This window comes from Nerophis lumbriciformis, linkage group LG16, assembly GCF_033978685.3.
Source record: "Nerophis lumbriciformis linkage group LG16, RoL_Nlum_v2.1, whole genome shotgun sequence".
Taxonomy (NCBI): domain Eukaryota; kingdom Metazoa; phylum Chordata; class Actinopteri; order Syngnathiformes; family Syngnathidae; genus Nerophis; species Nerophis lumbriciformis.
Window position 1 is genome coordinate 31,302,609 of NC_084563.2, and position 26,990 is coordinate 31,329,598.

A 26,990-nucleotide genomic window follows, 5' to 3' on the forward strand; every position below is an offset into this window, starting at 1 on the left:
ATTTCCGGGAAATTTTTGAAAAAACAGGAATTTCTTAAACATTGATACTGGCACAATTGACGCAGATGATATGTATGGGTTGGTGTTGGAATTTTTGGAAACTTTTGAAAAACATTGACCTAATGACAGTTTGAATTGAGAATTGTTATTTTAGAATTCCTGGAATTTTGGGAAAAAAACGGGAATTTGTTGGACATATTCATAGTTCTACAATGTCCTATAAATTCTCAAAATGTTGCGCTACTTTTTACCTGATTCCGACCTTTCAACCATCCACACACACTACTCTTCTGATACACCAAGCGCAAAACATGATTTCCCTTTCCCCAAAGTTTACCCGGAATTTCCAGGAATTTTCTCCCCATTGAAAATGAATGGGAAATATACAAACCTCTCCATTTCCCACATTTCTCAACCGATTCGAACCGTTCCGCCATCCACACATTCCATTCACCTTGGACAAACTAGTTCACTAAATTTCCAGGAATTTTCAGAAATTCCGGTTTTCCACAGCCCAATATTCACCTCTTCCTGGAAAGTTTTCACAGTACACATTTTTCAACCGCTTTTGACCATTGCACCTTCAAAACATTCATCATCAAACACTCTTCTTTTTTTTCTTTTTTCATACAAATTTCGGGTTTTTACAAATTCCTGGAATTCTAAAATACCAATTCTCAATTCAAACTTTTATTGGGTCAACAATTTTCAGCCGTTTTCAAAAATTCCAAATATCATCTGGGACAATTGTGCTAGTATCAATATTTTTTTGAAAATCCATTTTTTTCCCAAATTTCCAGGAAATCCCCATTCAAATGAATGGACATATTCATCGTTCTACAATGCCCGATAAATTCTCAAAATGTTGCACTACTTTTTACCTGATTCCGACCTTTCAACCATCCACACACACTACTCTTCTGATACACCAAGCGCAAAACATGATTTCCCTTTCCCCAAAGTTTACCCGGAATTTCCAGGAATTTTCCCCCCATTGAAAATTAATGGGCAATATACAAACCTCTCCATATCCCACATTTCTCACCTGATTCGAAACGTTCCACCATTCACACACTCCACTCACCCTGGAAGAAAAATAAATTCCAGTAATTGCGAGAATTCCCAGTTTTTTTTTAAGCCCTATTTTTACCTCTTCCTGGAAAGTTTTCAGAGTACACATTTTTCAACCGCTTTTGACCATTCCACCTTCAAAACATTCTTCTTAGTTGGGACAACAAACGCTTCTATTTTTTTTTCCGTACAAATTCCCCTGTTTTTTCCAAATTCCAGGAATTCCAAAATACCAATTCTCAATTCAAACTGTCATTAGGTCAACATTTTTCAACAGTTTAAAAAAAATTCCAACACCAACCCATACATATCATCTGGGACAACTGTATCAATATTTTTTTTTAATTCCATTTTTTTCCCAAATTTCCAGGAAATCCCCATTCAAATGAATGGACATATTCATAGTTCTACAATGCCCGATAAATTCTCAAAATGTTGCACTACTTTTTACCTGATTCCGACCTTTCAACCATCCACACACACTACTCTTCTGATACACCAAGCGCAAAACATGATTTCCCTTTTCCCCAAAGTTTACCCGGAATTTCCAGGAATGTTCTCCCCATTGAAAATGAATGGGCAATATACAAACCTCTCCATATCCCACATTTCTCACCTGATTTGAAACGTTCCACCATCCACACACTCCACTCACCCTGGAAGAAAAATAAATTCCAGTAATTGCGAGAATTCCCAGTTTTTTAAAGCCTTATTTTTACCTCTTCCTGGAAAGTTTTCACAGTACACATTTTTCAACCGCTTTTGACCATTCTCCCTTCAAAACATTCTTCTTAGTTGGGACAACAAACGCTACTATTTTTTTTTCCGTACAAATTCCCCTTTTTTTTTTCCAAATTCCAGGAATTCCAAAATACCAATTCTCAATTCAAACTGTCTTTAGGTCAACATTTTTCAACAGTTTCCAAAAATTCCAACACCAACCCATACATATCATCTGGGACAACTGTATCAATATTTTTTTTTAATTCCAGTTTTTTCCCAAATTTCCAGGAAATCCTCCTTCAAATGAATGGACATATTCATATTTCTACAATGCCCGATAAATTCTCTAAATGTTGTGCTACTTTTTACCTGATTCCGACCTTTCAACCATCCACACACACTACTCTTCTGATACATCAAACGCAAAACATGATTTCCCTTTCCCCAAAGTTTACCCGGAATTTCCAGGAATTTTCTCCCCATTGAAAATGAATGGGCAATATACAAACCTCTCTATATCCCACATTTCTCACCCGATTCGAAACGTTCCACCATCCACACACTCCACTCACCCTGGAAGAAAAATAAATTCCAGTAATTGCGAGAAGTCTCAGTTTTTTTAAAGACCTATTTTTACCTCTTCCTGGAAAGTTTTCACAGTACACATTTTTCAACCGCTTTTTGACCATTCCACCTTCAAAACATTCCTCTTAGTTGGGACATCAAACACTCCTATTTTGTTTTCGTACAAATTCCGTGTTTTTACAAATTCCTGGAATTCCAAAATACCAATTCTCAATTTAAACTGTTATTGGGTCAACATTTTTCAACAGTTTTCAAAAATTCCAAAACCAACCCTTACATATCATCTGCGTCAATTGTGCTAGTATCAATATTTTTTTTTAATTCCATTTTTTCCCAAATTTCCAGGAAATCTCCATTCAAATGAATGGACATATTCAAAGTTCTACAATGCCTGATAAATTCTCTAAATGTTGCGCTACTTTTTACCTGATTCCGACCTTTCAACCATCCACACACACTACTCTTCTGATACATCAAGCGCAAAACATGATTTCCCTTTTCCCCAAAGTTTACCCGGAATTTCCAGGAATTTTCTCCCCATTGAAAATGAATGGGCAATATACAAACCTCTCCATATCCCACATTTCTCAACCGATTCGAACCGTTCCACCATCCACACACTCCACTCACCTTGGACAATCAAACTAGTTCACTAAATTTCCAGGAATTTTCAGAAATTCCGGTTTTCCACCGTCCTGTTTTCACCTCTCCCTAGAAAGTTTTCACAGTACACATTTTTCAACCGCTTTTGACCATTCCACCTTCAAAATATTCCTCTTAGTTGGGACATCAAACACTCCTATTTTTCTTTTGTACAAATTCTGTGTTTTTACAAATTCCTGGAATTCTAAAATACCAATTCTCAATTCAAACTGTTATTGGGTCAACATTTTTCAGCCGTTTTCAAAAATTCCAAATATCATCTGGGACAATTGTGCTAGTATCAATATTTTTTTTTTAAATTCCAGTTTCTTCCCAAATTTCCAGGAAATCCCCATTCAAATGAATGGACATATTCATAGTTCTACAATGCCCGATAAATTCTGAAAATGTTGCGCTACTTTTTACCTGATTCCGACCTTTCAACCATCCACACACACTACTCTTCTGATACATCAAGCGCAAAACATGATTTCCCTTTTCCCCAAAGTTTACCCGGAATTTCCAGGAATTTTCTCCCCATTGAAAATGAATGGGCAATATACAAACCTCTCTATATCCCACATTTCTCACCCGATTCGAAACGTTCCACCATCCACACACTCCACTCACCCTGGAAGAAAAATAAATTCCAGTAATTGCGAGAATTCTCAGTTTTTTTAAAGACCTATTTTTACCTCTTCCTGGAAAGTTTTCACAGTACACATTTTTCAACCGCTTTTTGACCATTCCACCTTCAAAACATTCCTCTTAGTTGGGACATCAAACACTCCTATTTTGTTTTCGTACAAATTCCGTGTTTTTACAAATTCCTGGAATTCCAAAATACCAATTCTCAATTTAAACTGTTATTGGGTCAACATCTTTCAACAGTTTTCAAAAATTCCAAAACCAACCCTTACATATCATCTGCGTCAATTGTGCTAGTATCAATATTTTTTTTTAATTCCATTTTTTTCCCAAATTTCCAGGAAATCTCCATTCAAATGAATGGACATATTCAAAGTTCTACAATGCCTGATAAATTCTCTAAATGTTGCGCTACTTTTTACCTGATTCCGACCTTTCAACCATCCACACACACTACTCTTCTGATACATCAAGCGCAAAACATGATTTCCCTTTTCCCCAAAGTTTACCCGGAATTTCCAGGAATTTTCTCCCCATTGAAAATGAATGGGCAATATACAAACCTCTCCATATCCCACATTTCTCAACCGATTCGAACCGTTCCACCATCCACACACTCCACTCACCTTGGACAATCAAACTAGTTCACTAAATTTCCAGGAATTTTCAGAAATTCCGGTTTTCCACCGTCCTGTTTTCACCTCTCCCTAGAAAGTTTTCACAGTACACATTTTTCAACCGCTTTTGACCATTCCACCTTCAAAATATTCCTCTTAGTTGGGACATCAAACACTCCTATTTTTCTTTTGTACAAATTCTGTGTTTTTACAAATTCCTGGAATTCTAAAATACCAATTCTCAATTCAAACTGTTATTGGGTCAACATTTTTCAGCCGTTTTCAAAAATTCCAAATATCATCTGGGACAATTGTGCTAGTATCAATATTTTTTTTTTTAATTCCAGTTTCTTCCCAAATTTCCAGGAAATCCCCATTCAAATGAATGGACATATTCATAGTTCTACAATGCCCGATAAATTCTGAAAATGTTGCGCTACTTTTTACCTGATTCCGACCTTTCAACCATCCACACACACTACTCTTCTGATACATCAAGCGCAAAACATGATTTCCCTTTTCCCCAAAGTTTACCCGGAATTTCCAGGAATTTTCTCCCCATTGAAAATGAATGGGCAATATACAAACCTCTCTATATCCCACATTTCTCACCCGATTCGAAACGTTCCACCATCCACACACTCCACTCACCCTGGAAGAAAAATAAATTCCAGTAATTGCGAGAATTCTCAGTTTTTTTAAAGACCTATTTTTACCTCTTCCTGGAAAGTTTTCACAGTACACATTTTTCAACCGCTTTTTGACCATTCCACCTTCAAAACATTCCTCTTAGTTGGGACATCAAACACTCCTATTTTGTTTTCGTACAAATTCCGTGTTTTTACAAATTCCTGGAATTCCAAAATACCAATTCTCAATTCAAACTGTTATTGGGTCAACATCTTTCAACAGTTTTCAAAAATTCCAAAACCAACCCTTACATATCATCTGCGTCAATTGTGCTAGTATCAATATTTTTTTTTAATTCCATTTTTTTCCCAAATTTCCAGGAAATCTCCATTCAAATGAATGGACATATTCAAAGTTCTACAATGCCTGATAAATTCTCTAAATGTTGCGCTACTTTTTACCTGATTCCGACCTTTCAACCATCCACACACACTACTCTTCTGATACATCAAGCGCAAAACATGATTTCCCTTTTCCCCAAAGTTTACCCGGAATTTCCAGGAATTTTCTCCCCATTGAAAATGAATGGGCAATATACAAACCTCTCCATATCCCACATTTCTCAACCGATTCGAACCGTTCCACCATCCACACACTCCACTCACCTTGGACAATCAAACTAGTTCACTAAATTTCCAGGAATTTTCAGAAATTCCGGTTTTCCACCGTCCTGTTTTCACCTCTCCCTAGAAAGTTTTCACAGTACACATTTTTCAACCGCTTTTGACCATTCCACCTTCAAAATATTCCTCTTAGTTGGGACATCAAACACTCCTATTTTTCTTTTGTACAAATTCTGTGTTTTTACAAATTCCTGGAATTCTAAAATACCAATTCTCAATTCAAACTGTTATTGGGTCAACATTTTTCAGCCGTTTTCAAAAATTCCAAATATCATCTGGGACAATTGTGCTAGTATCAATATTTTTTTTTTTAATTCCAGTTTCTTCCCAAATTTCCAGGAAATCCCCATTCAAATGAATGGACATATTCATAGTTCTACAATGCCCGATAAATTCTGAAAATGTTGCGCTACTTTTTACCTGATTCCGACCTTTCAACCATCCACACACACTACTCTTCTGATACATCATGCGCAAAACATGATCTCCCTTTTCCCCAAAGTTTACCCGGAATTCCCAGGAATTTTCTCCTCATTGAAAATGAATGGGCAATATACACACTTCTCCATATCCCACATTTCTCAACCGATACGAACCGTTCTGCCATCCACACACTCCACTCACTTTGGACAATCAAAGTATTTCACAAAATTTCCAGGAATTTTCAGAAATCGTGGTTTTCCACCACCCTATGTTCACCTCTTCCTGGAAAGTTTTCGGAGTACACATTTTTCAACCGCTTTTGACCATTGCACCTTCAAAACATTCCTCTTAATTGGGACATCAAACACTCCTATTTTGTTTCGTACAAATTCCTGGAATTCCAAAATACCAATTCTCAAATCAAACTGTTATAGGGTCAACATTTTTCAGCCATTTTCAAAAATTCCAACAGCAACCCATACATATCATCTGGGAAAACTGTGCTAGTATCAAAAAAAAAAATTTATTAAATTTTTTCCCCCAAATTTCCAGGAAATCCCTCGTCAAATGAAAGAACATATTCATAATTCTACAATGCCCTTTAAATTCTCAAAATGTTGCCCTACTTTTTACCTGATTCCGACCTTTCAACCATCCACACACACTACTCTTCTGATACATCAAACGCAAAACATGATTTCCCTTTCCCCAAAGCTTACCCGGAATTTCCAGGAATTTTCTCCCCATTGAAAATGAATGGGCAATATACACACTTCTCCATATCCCACATTTCTCAACCGATTCGAACCGTTCCGCCATCCACACACTCCACTCACTTTGGACAATCAAAGTATTTCACAAAATTTCCAGGAAATTTCAGAAATCGTGGTTTTCCACCACCCTATGTTCACCTCTTCCTAGAAAGTTTTCGGAGTACACATTTTTCAACCACTTTTGACCATTGCACCTTCAAAACATTCCTCTTAATTGGGACATTAAACACTCCTATTTTTTTTTAAATAAATTCCGGGTTTTTACAAATTCCTGGAATTCCAAAATATCAATTCTCAATTCAAACTGTTATTGGGTCAACATTTTTCAGCCGTTTTCAAAAATTCCAAATATCATCTGGGACAATTGTGCTAGTATCAATATTTTTTTGAAAATCCATTTTTCCCCAAATTTCCAGGAAATCCCCATTCAAATGAATGGACATATTCATAGTTCTACAATGCCCGATAAATTCTCAAAATGTTGCGCTACTTTTTACCTGATTCCGACCTTACCATCATCCACACACACTACTCTTCTGATACATCAAGTGCAAAACATGATTTCCTTTTCCCCAAAGTTTACCCGGAATTTCCAGGAATTTTCTCCCCATTGAAAATGAATGGGCAATATACAAACCTCTCTACATCCCACATTTCTCACCCGATTCGAAACGTTCCACCATCCACACACTCCACTCACCCTGGAAGAAAAATAAATTCCAGTAATTGCGAGAATTCCCAGTTTTTTTAAAGCCCTATTTTTACCTCTTCCTGGAAAGTTTTCACAGTACACATTTTTCAACCGCTTTTTACCATTCTCCCTTCAAAACATTCTTCTTAGTTGGGACAACAAACGCTCCTATTTTTGTTTTTGTACAAATTCCCTTTTTTTTTTTCCAAATTCCAGGAATTCCAAAATACCAATTCTCAATTCAAACTGTCATTAGGTCAACATTTTTCAACAGTTTAAAAAAAATTCCAACACCAACCCATACATATCATCTGGGACAATTGTGCTAGTATCAATTTTTTTTTTTAATTCCATTTTTTCCTAAATTTCCAGGAAATCCCCATTCAAATGAATGGACATATTCATGGTTCTACAATGCCCGATAAATTCTCAAAATGTTCTGCTACTTTTTACCTGATTGTGACCTTTCAACCATCCACACACACTACTCTTCTGATACATCAAGCACAAAACATGATTTCCCTTTTCCCCAAAGTTTACCTGGAATTTCCAGGAATGTTCTCCTTATTGAAAATGAATGGGCAATATACACACTTTTCCATATCCCACATTTCTTAACCGATTCGAAACGTTCCACCATCCACACACTCCACTCACCCTGGAAGAAAAATAAATTCCAGTAATTGCGAGAATTCCCAGTTTTTTTAAAGCCCTATTTTTACCTCTTTCTGGAAAGTTTTCACAGTACACATTTTCCAACCGCTTTTTGACCATTCCACCTTCAAAACATTCCTCTTAGTTGGGACAACAAACACTCATATTTTGTTTTCGTACAAATTCCGTGTTTTTACAAATTTTTGGAATTCCAAAATACCAATTCTCAATTTAAACTGTTATTGGGTCAACATTTTTCAACAGTTTTCAAAAATTCCAACACCAACCCTTACATATCATCTGCGTCAATTGTGCTAGTGTCAATATTTTTTTAAATTCCATTTTTTTACCAAATTTCCAGGAAATCCCTCGTCAAATGAATGGACATATTCATAGTTCTACAATGCCCTATAAATTCTCAAAATGTTGCGCTACTTTTTACCTGATTCCGACCTTTCAACCATCCACACACACTACTCTTCTGATACATCAAGCGCAAAACATGATTTGCCTTTCCCCAAAGTTTACCCGGAATTCCCAGGAATTCATTGAAAATGAATGGGCAATATACACACCTCTCCATATCCCACATTTCTCAACCGATACGAACCGTTCTGCCATCCACACACTCCACTCAATTTGGACAATCAAAACTAGTTCACAAAATTTCCAGGAATTTTCAGAAATCCCGGTTTTCCACCGCCCTATTTTCACCTCTTCCTGGAAAGTTTTCACAATACACATTTTTCAACCGCTTTTGACCATTCCACCTTCAAAACATTCTTCTTAGTTGGGACATCAAACACTCCTATTTTGTTTCGTACAAATTCCTGGAATTCCAAAATACCAATTCTCAAATCAAACTGTTATTGGGTCAACATTTTTCAGCCGTTTTCAAAAATTCCAACAGCAACCCAGACATATCAACTGGGACAACTGTGCTAGTATCAAAAAAAAAAAAATGTAATAAAAATATTTTCCCCAAATTTCCAGGAAATCCCCTTTCAAATGAAAGAACATATTCATAGTTCTACAATGCCCTTTAAATTCTCAAAATTTTGCCCTACTTTTTACCTGATTCCGACCTTTCAACCATCCACACACACTACATCAAACGTAAAACCTGATTTCCCTTTCCCCAAAGTTTACCCGGAATTTCCAGGAATTTTCTCCCCATTGCAAGTGAGTGGGCATTATACAAACCTCTCCATATTCCACATTTCTCAACCGATTGGAACCGTTCCACAGACTCCAGCTCACCTGTGAAACTCATAAAAACGAGCGGCGTGGAAAATGGAGGAATTTATATTTTTGATGGCCTCACTTAGCCGTTGCTTTGGCGAGATATTACACCTGGGCAAGGTGTGACTTGTGTATTTCACACCAATATAAAAGTGTTAGAAGCCATTATTTAGGCTCCGAGGCACAATGCAGCACTTTCCAAGTACTGGGTGAGTATCAAGGCGCTTGTGTACTTTCCTTCTGTGCGTGTGCATTGTTACTTGCTATTTAGGACTTATTTGATTCGTTTTGACGCGACAGGAGTTTAACCCGGAGGAGTTCTACCACCTCTTGGAGGCGGCAGAGGACCACGCCAAGGAGGGCCAGCTGATGAAGGCGGACATCCCTCGGTACATCATCAGCCAGCTGGGGCTCACCAGGGACCCGCTAGAAGGTGGAGAGCGGGAACTTGTGTCACGGGGTATTGTTTGGATAGTTCCTTATAAGGAAACATATTTACAGGCGGACGGAATAGCAGATAACTTGTCAAATCTATGTGAATAATTTTCAGGACTATAAAGAGCGCCGTTAAATAAGCCACACCCACTAATATTTTGGAAGAAAAAAATATGTTTCTATATATTAGCCGCACTGGACTATAAGTCGCAGATTAATAAATACCTTGTGAAATGAGTTATTTACACAGAAATAGTGGATCTAACATAATAGTGTGAGAGTCCAGTCCATAGTGGATCTAATATAATATTGTGAAAGTCCAGTCCATAGTGGATCTAACATAATAGTGAGAGTCCAGTCCATAGTGGATCTAACATAATAGTGAGAGTCCAGTCCATAGTGGATCTAACATAATAGTGAGAGTCCCGTCCATAGTGGATCTAACATAATAGTGTGAGAGTCCAGTCCATAGTGGATCTAACATAATAGTGAGAGTCCAGTCCATAGTGGATCTAACATAATAGTGAGAGTCCAGTCCATAGTGGATCTAACATAATAGTGAGAGTCCAGTCCATAGTGGATCTAACATAATAGTGAGAGTCCAGTCCATAGTGGATCTCACATAATAGTGAGAGTCCAGTCCATAGTGGATCTAACATAATAGTGAGAGTCCAGTCCATAGTGGATCTAACATAATAGTAAGAGTCCAGTCCATAGTGGATCTAACATAATAGTGAGAGTCCAGTGCATAGTGGATCTAACATAATAGTGAGAGTCCAGTGCATAGTGGATCTAACATAATAGTGAGAGAGTCCAGTCCATAGTGGATCTAACATAATAGTGAGAGTCCAGTCTATAGTGGGGCCAGCAGGAGACCATCCTGAGCGGAGACGGGTCAGCAGCGCAGAGATGTCCCCAACCGATGCACAGGCGAGCGGTCCACCTCGGGTCCCGACTCTGGACAGCCAGCACTTCATCCGTGGCCACCGGACCTGTGTGTCTCCCTTCCACAAGGGAGAGGGGGGCAGAGGAGAAAAGAAAAGAAAGGGCAGATCATCTGGTCTAAAAAGGGGGTCTATTTAAAAGCTAGAGTATACAGATGAGTTTTAAGATGGGACTTAAAAGCTTCTACTAGTTAGTTAATTAACACCTGTCTAATGCACCCGGTCTCAAACACCCGGTCTAAATCACCCGGTCTAAAGCACCCGGTCTAATGCACCCGGTCTCAAACACCCGGTCCAAAGCACCCGGTCTCAAACACCCGGTCTCAAACACCCGGTCTAAAGCACCCGGTCTAATGCACCCGGTCTCAAACACCCGGTCTCAAACACCCGGTCTAAAGCACCCGGTCTAAAGCACCCGGTCTCAAACACCCGGTCTAAAGCACCCGGTCTAATGCACCCGGTCTCAAACACTCGGTGTAGAGCACCTGGTCCAAAGCACCCGGTCCAAAGCACCCAGTTTAATGGACTTGGTCTAAATCACCCGGTCTAAATCACCCGGTCTAAATCACCCGGTCTAATTCACCCGGTCTAAAGCACCCGGTCTAATGCACCCGGTCTAAAGCACCCGGTCCAAAGCATCCGGTCTAAAGCACCTGGTTTAATGGACTTGGTCTAAATCACCCAGTCCAAAGCACCCGGTCTAAAGCACCCGGTCTAGAGCACCCGGTTTAATGCACCCGGTCTAAAGGACTTGGTCTAAATCACCCAGTCCAAAGCCCCCGGTCTAAAGCACTCGGTCTGAAGCACCCGGTCTACTGCACCCGGTCTTAAGCACCCGGTCCTAAAGCACCTGGTTTAATGGACTTGGTCTAAATCACCCGGTCTAAAGCACTCGGTCTAAAGCACTCGGTCTAATGCACCCGGTCTAAAGCACCCGGTCCAAAGCATCCTGTCTAAAGCACCTGGTTTAATGGACTTGGTCTAAATCACCCGGTCTAAAGCACCCGGTCTCAAATACCCGGTCTCAAACACCCGGTCTCAAGCACGCGGTCTAATGCACCCAGTCTAATGCACCCGGTCTAATGCACCCGGTCTAAAGCACCCGGTCTAAAGCACACGGTCTAAAGCACACGGTCCAAAGCACCTGGTTTAATGGCCTTGGTCTAAATCACCCGGTCTAAAGCACACAGTCCAAAGCATCCGGTCTAAAGCAACTGGTTTAATGGCCTTGGTCTAAATCACCCAGTCTAAATCACCCGCTCTAATGCACCCGGTGTAATCAGTGGCTGTTCCCTGGATGGTAGACCATGTGCCCTGCAATGACTCCTCACCAAAGCCTTATTTGTGAATCGGTGAGGATTATTTTCTGCTCCTTCTGATCAATTCTGCCAAAGATAAGAGACTTTTCTGCTTTGAGGTCTGCTTCCTGACGCGTGGGCGCGCGCTCCCACCCACGCCGCATCAAACACCCGCCTGACGCTTGATCCGACGGTGTGTTGTGTGCGCTCTAACGAACAATCAGCGGGATGACAATAATAATAATAATGTGTTCCAGCGGCACACCACTGCTGCTGCAAGAAGAGAGGAAATTAGCAGCTTTCTGCCGGCGAGTGGGAGGGAGAGCTGAAGGAAACATTAATTCTCTTTTTTTTTTTATCCCCCAATGTGACACGGAATCACTTTGTGTCTGACATGTGAGGGAGAAAGAAAAATGCTTCCTTTTTTTTTATTTGCACACAAACGATTGTGTTTCCACGCAGACATCGCCAGCCTGGACAGCTACGACAGCGAAGGTCCGCACACGCCCGAGACGGATGACTCCACAGAGGTAAAAAAACACCTCAGTCAGGCCCATAAAGGTGATATTTACTGGGAGGAAACACACCCAGTAGAAGGTTTGGGTCAGCAAGAAAAAGCAATATAATATTCAGTAAGAATCCCAAATTGGACACTGGAATGAAAACAGGAGTTCAGTATTGTCTCTAATCTATGATTAAGATAAAAAAATAATATCCAAAAACTACAAAATTCCCACATAAATGTTTATGGGCCTGTTGTCTGTGGTCTGGACCTCTCACCTGGGGTCGCCGGAAACCCCCGGGCTTTTAAGATGGTGCCGAGTGTCTGAATCTGTGAGTTTTAGGTGTAACTGTACGAAATGAGCTGCAGAGCTAGCCGAAAATGTTAGCATGCGCACATTAAAATGCTAACACTTAGCATGTGTGCTAAGGATGGCATGCTAACAGGTAGCATGTCTCACGTTTCAAGTAACACGGCTGTGAGGTGCATGGCTGCGGAAATAAAGGGAAAAAAGTGTAAAATTAGATGGAAAAAGTTAGCATTAGCATGCGATGAGGTGGCAGCGGTAGAAAATGGATGGATTAGCTTGCAAGCTAGCTATCGTTTTCATGCTAACCGTCGACAAGTGTCACGTACCAAGTTATGTGACTCTGGGGTAAACGGTTGCAAAACTAGCTCAAAAAGTTAGCGTGCTAATTTTAGCATGCTAGCAAGCTAACTTTAGCATGCTATCGGTTAGCACGTGTCACGTACCAAGTTATGTGACTCTAGGGGAAACGGTTGCAAAATTAGCTTTAAAAAGCTAGCACTTTAATGTTAGCATGCTAACGGAAACATGCATACAGTTAGCATGTTTCAAATACGGTTATATGACTGTAAGGTGTATGGCTGCGGAATTAGACAAAAAATTTAAAATTAGATGAAAAAGTTAGCATTAAGTTAGCTTGCTAGCTAGCTATCGTTTGCATGCTAACCATCAACAAGTGCCACGTACCAAGTTATGTGACTCTGGGGTAAACGGTTTCAAAACTAGCTCAAAAAGTTAGCGTGCTAATTTTAGCATGCTAGCAAGCTAACGTTAGCATGCTATCGGTTAGCACGTCTCACATACCAAGTTATATGATTCTAGGAGAAACGGTTCCAAAATTAGCTTTAAAAAGCTAGCACTTTAATGTTAGCATGCTAATGGAAGCAATACAGTTAACATGTTTCAAATACGGTGATATGACTGTAATGTGTATGGCTGCGGAATTAGACAACATTTTTTAAATTAGATAAAGTTAGCATTAAGTTAACTTGCTAGCTAGCTATCGTTTGCATGCTAACCGTCGACAAGTGTCACGTACCAAGTTATGTGACTCTGGGGTAAACGGTTGCAAAACTAGCTCAAAAAGTTAGCGTGCTAATTTTAGCATGCTATCGGTTAGCACGTCTCACATACCAAGTTATATGACTCGAGGGGAAACGATTGCAAAATTAGCTTTAAAAAGCTAGCACTTTAATGTTAGCATGCTAACGGAAACATCCATACAGTTAGCATGTTTCAAATACAGTTTTATGACTGTAAGGTGTATAGCTGCGGAATTAGACAAAACATTTAAAATTAGATTAAAAAGTTAGCATTAAGTTAGCTTGCTAGCTAGCTATCCTTTGCATGCTAACCGTCAACAAGTGCCACGTACCAAGTTATGCGACTCTGGGGTAAACGGTTTCAAAACTAGCTCAAAAAGTTAGCGTGCTAATTTTAGCATGCTAGCAAGCTAATGTTAGCATGCTATCGGTTAGCACGTGTCCCCTACCAAGTTATATGACTCTAGGAGAAACAGTTGCAAAATTAGCTAAAAAAACTAGCACTTTAATGTTAGCATGCTAGCATGCTAACGGAAACATGCATATAGTTAGCATGTTTGAAATACAGTTATACGACTGTAAGGTGTATGGCTGCGGAAATATAGAAAAATAAGTGTAAAATTAGATGAAAATGTTAGCATTAAGTTAGCTTGCTAGCTCGCTATCGTTGTTGAACTATCCATGTTGAACAATTTCCCTTGTGGATCATTAAAGTTTGTCTAAGTCTAAGTCTAATATGACTTTAAGGTGTATGGCTGTCTCATTAGAAGGGAAACACGTAAATTTAGCAAAAAAAGTTAGCATGTTGATGTTAGTATGCTAGCAGTTAACAATTGTCACATACCAAGTTATATGACTCTAGGGGAAACGGTTGCAAAATTAGCTCAAAAATCTAGCACTTTAATGCTAGCATGCTAACAGAAACATGCATACAGTTAGCATGTTTCAAATACAAAGTTATAGGACTGTAAGGTGTATGGCTGCGGAATTAGACAAAAAAATTTAAATTAGATGAGAAAGTTAGCATTAAGTTAGCTTGCTAGCTAGCTATCGTTTGCATGCTAACCGTCAACAAGTGCCACGTACCAAGTTACGTGACTCTGGGGTAAACGGTTGCACAACTAGCTCTAAAAGTTAGCGTGCTAATTGTAGCATGCTCGCCACCTAACCTTAGCATGCTATCAGTTCGCACGTCTCACATACCAAGTTATATGACTGTAAGGTGTATGGCTGTCTCATTAGAGGAAAAACAAATTAAATTTAGCAGAAAAAAGTTAGCATGTTAATATATATATATATATATATATATATATATATATATATATACACACACAACAAGGAGACGAAGCAGAACGCATCATCAGAGAGGGTGTTCAGCATGCTTAGAAAAATAGTGACAGAGAATAGAACAAGGATGGACAATTCAACCCTTAACTCAACAATGAGTAGATGAGTGTTATGTGTGTGTATATGTGTAAATAAATGAACACTGAAATTCAAGTATTTCTCTTATATATATATATATATATATATATATATATATATATATATATATATATATATATATATATTCTCTTATATATATATATATATATATAATATATATATATATATATTCTCTTATATATATATATATATATATATATATATATATATTCTCTTATATATATATATATATATAATATATATATATATATATTCTCTTATATATATATATATATATATATATATATATATATATATATATATATAAGAGAATATATATATATATATATTATATATATATATATATATATATATAAGAGAATATATATATATATATATATATATATATATATATATATATATATATATATATAAGAGAAATACTTCTAATATTCTATAATATTCTCTTATATATATATATATATATAATATATATATATATATATTCTCTTATATATATATATATATATATATATATATATATATTCTCTTATATATATATATATATATAATATATATATATATATATTCTCTTATATATATATATATATATATATATATATATATATATATATATATATATATATATATAAGAGAATATATATATATATATATTATATATATATATATATAAGAGAATATATATATATATATATATATATATATATATATATATATATATATAAGAGAAATACTTGAATTTCAGTGTTCATTTATTTACACATATACACACACATAACACTCATCTACTCATTGTTGAGTTAAGGGTTGAATTGTCCATCCTTGTTCTATTCTCTGTCACTATTTTTCTAAGCATGCTGAACACCCTCTCTGATGATGCGTTCTGCTTTGTCTCCTTGTTGTGTGCGCAGTTGTGCACTGCACTCTCTAAAAGCCGTAGATGTTATTGTCACATATGCATGTACAGTAGATGGCAGTGTTGTCCTGTTTAAGAGTGTCACAACATTGCTGTTTACGGCAGACCAACTGCTTTACGGTAGACGAAAACGTGACTGCTGTTGTTGTGTGTTGTTGCCGCGCTGGGAGGACGTTAATGAAACTGCCTAACAATAAACCCACATAAGAAACCAAGAACTCGCCCTCCATCATTCTATAGTTATAACGTGATTGGGCAGGTACGCTTTTTTATATTGTGGAGGACCTGAGTCTGCCTGAATTTCGGGAGATTTTCGGGAGAAAATTTGTCCCGGGAGGTTTTCAGGAGAGGCGCTGAATTTCGGGAGTCTCCCGGAAAATCCGTGAGGGTTGGCAAGTATGGCGTTAATACTGTTGACGGCCGAGAAGCACAAGCGACATTTTTGAAAGCGCACGCAGATGTCGGTGGATTCACCATGCGGAGTTAGAGGTGGTTAACTACCTGCACGTACCAGCTGAAGGTGGATGAAGACGTCGTCGTTTTAATCCGACAATCTTGTGTCTGGCCCCAGGGGAAGGCGAGGGCCATCAAGCCGCCAAGCGAGGAAGACTTTCAGAGCATCAAACTGATCAGCAACGGAGCTTACGGGTAAGAACTGAACATAAATCAGACCATGTTTTGAGGATTATGTTGAAACCACGTGCTTCTATTACCCTCGGACTCCCAAAAGGTCTCAAACTCAATTTCCCTGGGGGCCGCCGGCGGTAAAATTGGGGTGAATTCCCTTCAGAATCACTTTTTAAATGTGTTAACTACTTCCACCAGCAGCTGTGAGTGGAATTAAAGTCAAAGTGAAAGTGAAAGTAAAAGGTATGTTCGTTTCCCAGGATACGCGCTTTCAGAAAGTTGCTCTTTACCCAGTGTTTGTGTGATTGTGGTGCAGCCTTTTTGTGACAATTCACATCGATTATAACACTTATATAATACTTTTAAAGTCATTTTGATAGTAGGCTAACATAACTAATATAGACACTTACATCATGTGTTGCCTTCATTATACCCCTTGTTTAAGACTTTTGAAGTCATTTTGATAGTAGGCTAATATAGACACTTACTGTACATCCCGTGTTGCCTTCATTATAACACTTATATAAGACTTTTGAAGTCATTTTGATAGTAGGCTAATATAGACACTTACATCATGTGTTGTCTTCATCATAACACTTATATAAGACTTTTAAAGTCATTTTGATAGTAGGCTAATATAGCTAATATAGACACTTACATCATGTGTTGCTTTCATTTGAACACTTTTATAAGACTTTTGAAGTCATTTTGATATTAGGCTAATATAGACACTTACATCATGTGTTGTCTTCATTATAACACTTATATAAGACTTAAAGTCATTTTGATAGTAGGCTAATATAGCTAATATAGACACTTACATCACTAGTTGTCTTCATTATAACACTTATATAAGACTTTTGAAGTCATTTTGATAGTAGGCTAATATAGACACTTACATCATGTGTTGTCTTCATTATAACTCTTATATAATGCTTTCAAAGTCATTTTGATAGTAGGCTAATACAACTAATATAGACACTTACATCATGTGTTGTCTTCATTATAACACTTATATAAGACTTTTAAAGTCATTTTGATAGTAGGCTAAGATAACTAATATAGAAACTTACATCATGTGTTGCCTTCATTATAACACTTATATAAGACTTTTGAAGTTATTTTGATAGTAGGCTAATATAGACACTTACATCATGTGTTGCCTTCATTATAACACTTATATAAGACTTTTGAAGTCATTTTGATAGTAGGCTAATATAGACACTTACATCATGTGTTGCCTTCATTATAACACTTATATACGACTTTTGAAGTTATTTTGATAGTAGGCTAATATAGACACTTACATGATGTGTTGCCTTCATTATAACACTTATATAAGACTTTTGAAGTTATTTTGATTGTAGGCTAATATAGACACTTACATCATGTGTTGTCTTAATTATAACACTTATATAAGACTTTTGAAGTTATTTTGATAGTAGGCTAATATAGACACTTACATGATGTGTTGCCTTCATTATAACACTTATATAAGACTTTTGAAGTCATTTTGATAGTAGGCTAAGATAACTAATATAGAAACTTACATCATGTGTTGTCTTAATTATAACACTTATATAAGACTTTTGAAGTTATTTTGATAGTAGGCTAATATAGACACTTACATGATGTGTTGCCTTCATTATAACACTTATATAAGACTTTTGAAGTTATTTTGATAGTAGGCTAATATAGACACTTACATCATGTGTTGCCTTCATTATAACACTTATATAAGACTTTTAAAGTCATTTTGATAGTAGGCTAAGATAACTAATATAGAAACTTACATCATGTGTTGTCTTAATTATAACACTTATATAAGACTTTTGAAGTTATTTTGATAGAAGGCTAATATAGACACTTACATCATGTGTTGTCTTCATTATAACTCTTATATAATGCTTTTAAAGTCATTTTGATAGTAGGCTAATACAACTAATATAGACACTTACATGTGTTATCTTCATTATAACACTTATATAAGACTTTTAAAGTCATTTTGATAGTAGGCTAAGATAACTAATATAGAAACTTACATCATGTGTTGTCTTCATTATAACACTTATATAAGACTTTTAAAGTCATTTTGATAGTAGGCTAATATAGACACTTACATCATGTGTTGCCTTCATTATAACACTTATATAAGACTTTTGAAGTCATTTTGATAGTAGGCTAATATAGACACTTACATCATGTGTTGCCTTCATTATAACACTTATATAAGACTTTTAACTTTTTGCGGCTCCAGACAGATTTGTTTTTTGTATTTCTGGTCCAACATTGCTCTCTCAACATGTGGGGTTGCCGACCCCGGCCCTAGGGTGAAAAAGGTCATCCCATGACGAACTATTTTTCATCCACGTTTCCATGGTCTCCTTGTGTTCCGCCTCCCAGGGCGGTCTACCTGGTGCGCCACAGGGAGACCCGTCAGCGCTTCGCCATGAAGAAGATCAACAAGCAGAACCTGATCCTGAGGAACCAGATCCAGCAGGCCTTTGTGGAGAGGGACATCCTCACCTTTGCCGAGAACCCCTTCGTGGTGTCCATGTTCTGCTCCTTCGAGACGCGCCGACACCTGTGCATGGTGCTGGAGTACGTGGAGGGTGAGGGCGACATGCCGGAAGCCAGCGGGTGGAGAAGCGGGCGTGCTCCATGGTGTTTGTGTGCCTGCAGGTGGGGACTGTGCCACCTTGCTGAAGAACATCGGGGCTCTCCCTGTAGAACTGACCCGCATGTACTTTGCCGAGACCGTCCTGGCCCTGGAGTACCTGCACAACTACGGCATCGTCCACAGAGACCTCAAACCTGACAAGTGAGTCTTTTTTTTTGCCTATCATTCACAACCCTTATGTAAAACAACACATATGTGATTTCTTTTTTTTCATGCATTCTAAATCGTAAAATACGGCAAGTAAGAGGTGGCTAGCAGCAATGCAGCTAGTTGGAGTGTACTATCCCCTCTTAAAAACATCCAAAAAGCGCCAACAATACTCCATTTACAAATCTGCCGTTATTAGTAGTCTTGTTGTTGAAGGGGAACATATGTAACTCTTACATGTTATTATGAATGTTACTAGATACTACATATACCGTATTTTCCGCACCATAAGCCGCCCTGGGTTATAAGCCGCGCCTTCAATGAACGGCATATTTCAAAACTTTGTCCACCTATAAGCCGCCCCGTGTTATAAGCCGCATCTAACTGCGCTAAAGGGAATGTCAAAAAAACAGTCAGATAGGTCAGTCAAACTTTAATAATATATTAAAAACCAGCGTTCTAACAACTCTGTTCACTCCCAAAATGTACGGTAATGTGCAAATGTGCAATCACAAACATAGTAAAATTCAAAATAGTGCATCAATAACTTAATGTTGCTCGAACGTTAATGTCACAACACACAAAATAAACATAACGCTCACTTTCTGAAGTTATTCTTCATTCATAAATCCCTCGAATTCTTCTCCTTCGGTGTCCGAATTAAAAAGTTGGGCGAATACGGGATCCAAAATGGCCGGCTCCGTCTCGTCGAAGTCATCGGAGTCAGTGTCGCTGTTGTTGTCCAGCAGTTCTGTGAATCCTGCCTTCCGGAAAGCTCGGACCACAGTTGTGACCGAAATATCCGCCCAGGCATTTACGATCCACTGGCAGATGTTGGCGTATGTCGTCTGGCGCTGTCTCCCTGTCTTAGTGAAGGTGTGTTCGCCTTCGGTCATCCATTGTTCCCACGCCGTTCGCAGTCGTGCTTTAAATGCCCTGTTGACACCAATATCGAGCGGTTGGAGTTCTTTGGTTAATCCACCCGGAATGACGGCGAGTGTTGTATTTGTGTGCTTCACTTGTTTTTTGACACCATCTGTGATGTGGGCGCGATTCATTTATGTTATATTCTCTTGCTGCTGCTCTATTTCCGTGTTCTTCGGCATGACTTATTGCCTTAAGTTTAAATTCTGCGTTATACGCGTGTCGCTTAGTAGGAGCCATTTTGTGGTCTTTACAGATGTAAACACACAAAGGAAATGAAACGTAATACCCGCGCGCTTCTTCTTCTACGGGGGCGGGTGGTTGCTTACCGTAGAAGAAGAAGCGCTTCCTCTTCTACGGGGGCGGGTGCTTACCTTGGCAGTTGCTTACCATAGAAGAAGAAGCGCTTCCTCTTCTACGGGGAAAAAAGATGGCGGCTGTTTACCGTAGTTGCGAGACCGAAACTTTATGAAAATAAATATTTATATTAATCCATATATAAGGCGCACCGGGTTATAAGCCGCACTGTCAGCTTTTGTGAAAATTTGTGGTTTTTAGGTGCGGCTTATAGTGCGGAAAATACGGTATACTTACAGTGTGTGTATAAAACCTTGATGGAGGTTTTTGGATGTTTTTAGAGCGCTTTATAGGCGGAAAAGATCCATTTACATGTCGTGACCTGTATTAGTATTAGCGATATTATTTTTATAAGCGCTAACGCAGAGGAACTACTTTTAGCTAGCTAACTAGCTGTCAGAATAATTGTATCTAAGTTATCTCAAAACGTGAGTTCCCGGCGAGAAGACAAAAGTTAACCGCTGTCACATACCAAGTTATACGACTCGAGGGTAAACGCTAGCAAAATGAGCTCAAAAAGCTAGCACTTGAATGTTAGCATGCTAAAGTAAACATGCATACAGTTAGCATGTTTTGAATACCAAGTTATATGACTGGGGTAAACGGTAGCAAAATGAGCTCAAAAAGATAGCACTTGAATGTTAGCATGCTTGCATGCTAACGTAAACAGGCATACAGTTAGCATGTTTTAAATACCAAGTTATATGACTGTAAGGTGTATTGCTGCGGAATTAGACAAAAAAGTGTAAAATTTGCAAAAAATAAAAAGTTAGCATTGTGATGTTAGTGTGCTAGCATGCTAATGTTAGCACACGAACAGTTAACAGCTGTCACATACCAAGTTATATGACCTTAGGGTAAACTGTAGCAAAATGAGCTCAAAAAGCTAGCACTTGAATTTTAACATGCTAGTATGCTAAAGTAAACGTGCATACAGTTAGCATGTTTTAAATACCAAGTTATATGACTGACAAAAGCTGTCTTTGAACCTACCAAGAAGAAGGCTTGTCAAACTCCACTGTGTAGGATGGGAAGCAACATGAAGGTGTTCTGTTTCTTTCATGTATGGTAATCCACAGAAAGATTTTGTTTTGACCCGAGAACTACAAAGCGGAGAGAAAGCAGGATCTGCCCAAGTTCCAGGCACCTCTTCTTTGAACTCTTTTACGACCTTTTCTTTGAACCGACCTTTTCCTTGAACTGTTCTGTAACCAAAGGCGATGGCTGTTTACGACCCCCCCTCCCTTAGAAACAGCGGTTGCCACGTAATCAGGGAAAGTCCAAATAAAAGAGGAGGCGTACAATCTTTCGTCAGGAGCGTGTCGGAACACCGTACAAGGGTACAGGTGTACGCGCTCTCCTCAATTGAGCCAAATTTGATAATGTCTCTGTTTAATTCCTTGCTTCTTGTCTTGTTTAATAAATGTCAACAGTGTTTGAACCTGACTATGCTGCTATATTTACACATTGAGCTGCTGCATTGCCTCCAAAATCAGGACTTTGGGAAGGCCATTCTAAAACCTTCATTCTAGCCTGATTTAGCCATTCCTTTACCACTTTTGACGTGTGTTTGGGGTCAGAAAAGCAACACATTTAGCTGAACCGCACCAATTTAGTCAAGAGGAGTGGTCAAAAATTCAAGCAAAAGCTTGTGGATGGCTACCAAAAGTGCCTTATTGCAGTGAAACTGTCAGGTTCAAACACTGATGACATCTATTAAACAGATAAGAAGCAAGGAATCATGCAGAGACAGAGTTCAATTTATTTAGCTCATGAGGAGAACGCATGGAGCTGCACACTTAGTCACAGTCTCGCCCTACGCTCTAAGGTACAGCTCCCGCGTCCCTCTATTTATTCAGGAGTTCCCCAGTCAACATCACTGAGGCCGCCTCTAAAAGGAGTGGTCACATATATCATGCAAAGCAGCTCCAGTACGCACAATACGTGACGGAATGTGCTGGGGGCCTTGTGATTTCGCCTTGTCTCCGCTTCGTCTGCGTGCTGTCGTCTTGTCTTCGTTGAGGTCCTTGAAGTCCTTGGCTGTTAGCGGGCTAAATTAAAGATAACATCTGCGGCTGAGGCCACCCCTCAGACAAGAAGTTTTGTCCTTGCACAGATAGAAAAAGTATAGCTTGAGCACAATAGCTAATAACTATAGCAACGGACTTTAAGCATACTAAAGTTGTGTGATACCATACACATTATTATTCCAACAGAAACTTGCCAAGGGACATGTAACCACCTCTTGCTTGCCATATTCTATGATTTAGAATGCATGAAAAAAGAACGACATTTGTTCCCGTTTAAAACTCCGACCGAGCCTCGCAGGTGCGCCAGATGATGTTGAGACGGACTAACCAAGGACCGTGTCTGTGTCTCCTCCTCCAGTCTACTGATCACCTCCATGGGACACATCAAGCTGACAGACTTTGGCTTGTCCAAAATGGGCCTGATGAGCCTCACCACCAACCTGTACGAGGGCCACATCGAGAAGGACGCCAGGGAGTTCCTGGATAAGCAGGTATGGATTCTACTCCTTTTGTTTCTGTTAATGAATGATGGTGGTTGTCAGAAGAATGTAGCCAAATAAATGTCACTGCTCAGGTGTGTGGCACGCCCGAGTACATCGCCCCCGAGGTGATCCTCCGTCAGGGCTACGGCAAGCCTGTGGACTGGTGGGCCATGGGCATCATCCTCTACGAGTTCCTGGTGGGCTGCGTGCCTTTCTTTGGAGACACACCTGAGGAGCTGTTTGGACAGGTCATCACAGGTGAGAGAGGCCAGGTGTGGCCTGCCGCATCGTTTTATTTGGCCCGCCACATCGTTTTATTTGGCCCGCCACATCATTCAATGTGTTCTTCCACGTCATTTAATGTAGACCACCATGTCATTCAATGTGGTCTTTCACATCATTTATTGTGGCCCACCATGTTATTCAATGTGGTCTTTCACATCATTTATTGTGGGCCACCATGTCATTCAATGTGGTCTTTCACATCATTTATTGTGGCCCACCATGTCATTTAATGTGGTCTTTCACATCATTTATTGTGGCTGGCCATATCATTTAATGGTGTCTTTCACATCATTTAATTTGACTCGCCGTGTCATTCAATGTGGTCTTTCACATCATTTATTGTGGCCTGCCATGTCATTTAAAGTGGTCTTTCACATGATTTATCGTGGCCCGCCATATCATTTAATGTGGTTTTTCACATCATTTAATTTGACCCGCCGTGTCATTCAACGTGGTCTTTCACATCATTTATTGTGGTCTGCCATATCATTTAAAGTGGTCTTTCACATGATTTAATGTGGCCCGCCATGTCATTTAATGTGGTCTTTCACATCATTTAATTTGGCCCGCCATGTCATTCACTGTGGTCTTTCACATCATTTATTGTGGCCCGCCATGTCATTTAATGTTGTCTTTCACATCATTTATAGTGGCGTGCCATATCATTTAAAGTGGTCTTTCACATGATTTAATGTGGCCCGCCATGTCATTTAATGTGGTCTTTCACATCATTTAATTTGACCCGCCGTGTCATTTAATGTGGTCTTTCACATCATTTATTGTGGCTGGCCATGTCATTCAATGTGGTCTTTCACATCATTTATTTTGTGGCTGGCCATATCATTCAGTGTGGTTTTTCACATCATTTATTGTGGCCCGACATGTCATTCAGGGTGGTCATTCGCATCATTTATTGTAGCCCACCATGTCATTCAATGTGGTCTTTCACATCATTTATTGTGGCCGGCCATGTCATTCAATGTGGTCTTTCACATCATTTATTGTGGCCCGCCATGCTATTCAATGTGGTCTTTCACATCATTTATTGTGGCCCGCCATATCATTTAATGTGGTCTTTCACATCATTTATTATGGCCCGCCATGCCATTTAATGTGGTCTTTTACATGATTTAATGTAGCCCACCACATCATTCAATGTGGTCTTTCACATGATTTAATGTAGCCCACCATGTCATTTAATGTGGTCTTTCACATGATCTATTGTGGCCCGCCATATCATTTAATGTGGTTTTTCACATCATTTATTGTGGCCCGACATGTCATTCACGGTGGTCATTCGCATCATTTATTGTAGCCCTCCATGTCATTCAATGTGGTCTTTCACATCATTTATTGTGGCCCGCCATGTCATTCAATGTGGTCTTTCACATCATTTATTGTGGCCCACCATGTCATTCGATGTGGTCTTTCACATCAATTATTGTGGCCCACCATGTCATTCAATGTGGTCTTTCACATCATTTATTTTGGCCCACCATGTCATTCGATGTGGTCTTTCACATCATTTATTGTGGCCCACCATGCCATTCAATGTGGTCTTTCACATCATTTATTGTGGCCCGCCATATCATTTAATGTGGTCTTTCACATCATTTATTGTGGCCCGCCATGCCATTTAACGTGGTCTTTTACATGATTTAATGTAGCCCACCACATCATTCAATGTGGTCTTTCACATCATTTATGTTGGCCCGCCATGTCATTCAAAGTGGTTTTTCACATCATTGATAGTGGCCCACTATGTCATTCAACGTGGTCTTTCACATCATTTATTGTGGCCCGCCATGTCATTTAACGTGGTCTTTCACATGATTTATTGTGGCCCGCCATATCATTTAACGTGGTCTTTCACATCATTTATTGTGGCCCGCCATGTCATTTAACGTGGTCTTTCACATGATTTAATGTAGCCCACCATGGGCTACATCACTATGTAAAGCGCTTTGAGTCACTTGAGAAAAAGCGCTATATAAATGTAATTCGCTTCACTTCACATTTATTGTGGCCTGCCATATCATTCAACGTGGTCTTTCACATTATTTATTGTGCCCCACCATGCCATTCAATGTGGTCTTTCACATGATTTATTGTGGCCCGCCATATCATTTAACGTGGTCTTTCACATCATTTATTGTGGCCCGCCATGTCATTCAATGTGGTTTTTCACATGATTTAATGTAGCCCCCCATGTCATTCAATGTGGTCTTTCACATAATTTATTTTGGCCCACCATGTCATTCGATGTGGTCTTTCACATCATTTATAGTGGCTGGCCATGTCATTCAATGTGGTCTTTCACATCATTTATTGTGGCCCGCTATGTCATTCTACGTGGTCTTTCGGATCATTTATAGTGGCCCGCCATGTCATTCTACGTGGTCTTTCGGATCATTTATTGTGGCCCGCCATGTCATTCAATGTGGTCTTTCACATCATTTATCGTGGCTGGCCATATAATTCAACGTGGTCTTTCACATCAATTATTGTGGCTGGCCATATCATTCAATGTGGTCTTTTACATCATTTAATGTAGCCCACCCTGTCATTCAATGTGGTCTTTCACATAATTTATTGTGGCCCGCCATGTCATTCGATGTGGTCTTTCACATCATTTATCGTGGCCCACCATGCCATTCAACGTGGTCTTTTACATAATTTAATTTGGCCCACCATGTCATTCAATGTGGTCTTTCACATCATTTAATGTGGCCGCCATGTCATTTAACGTGGTCTTTTGCATTATTTATTGTGGCCCACCATATCATTAAATGATATGGCAGACCACATTAAATGATGTGGCAGACCACGTTCAATGCTTGGCGGGCCACGATGGGGCCACATGAAACCATGTGACCTTGCCCCCAGACCTTGAGGTTGACACATGTGACTTAGGTGCTCCCACATATAAAACCGCTCCCTGAGTCCAGTCTGCATTGATCCAATGGAACTTTCTATCTGCTTCTTCCACCAGATGACATCGTCTGGCCTGACGGTGAGGAGGTCTTACCTGCAGACGCTCAGGCCCTCATCTCCACCCTGCTGCAGACCAACCCCCTCGTCAGGCTGGGCACAGGTACTACCAGGCCCCCAGACCTGGGACTTGGACTCATGTGTTCATGGCGCTGTGTGTGTGTGTGTGTGTGTGTGTGTGTGTGTGTGTGTGT

General features: G+C 39.2%; 1 protein-coding gene across 3 annotated transcripts in view; it reads left to right on the forward strand.

The window, feature by feature from the left end:
* LOC133617179 (microtubule-associated serine/threonine-protein kinase 1-like) overlaps positions 1-26,990 on the forward strand; it is a 154,562-nt gene that overhangs the window by 105,666 nt on the left and 21,906 nt on the right. For all 3 annotated transcript variants that reach the window (XM_061976984.2, XM_061976985.2, XM_061976986.1), the window contains 8 exons: positions 9,683-9,815; positions 12,522-12,589; positions 16,845-16,921; positions 19,304-19,512; positions 19,583-19,721; positions 23,397-23,529; positions 23,613-23,778; positions 26,798-26,899. In XM_061976984.2, coding sequence (XP_061832968.1) covers positions 9,683-9,815; positions 12,522-12,589; positions 16,845-16,921; positions 19,304-19,512; positions 19,583-19,721; positions 23,397-23,529; positions 23,613-23,778; positions 26,798-26,899 — 1,027 coding nt within the window. The remainder of the gene's footprint in view (positions 1-9,682; positions 9,816-12,521; positions 12,590-16,844; positions 16,922-19,303; positions 19,513-19,582; positions 19,722-23,396; positions 23,530-23,612; positions 23,779-26,797; positions 26,900-26,990) is intronic.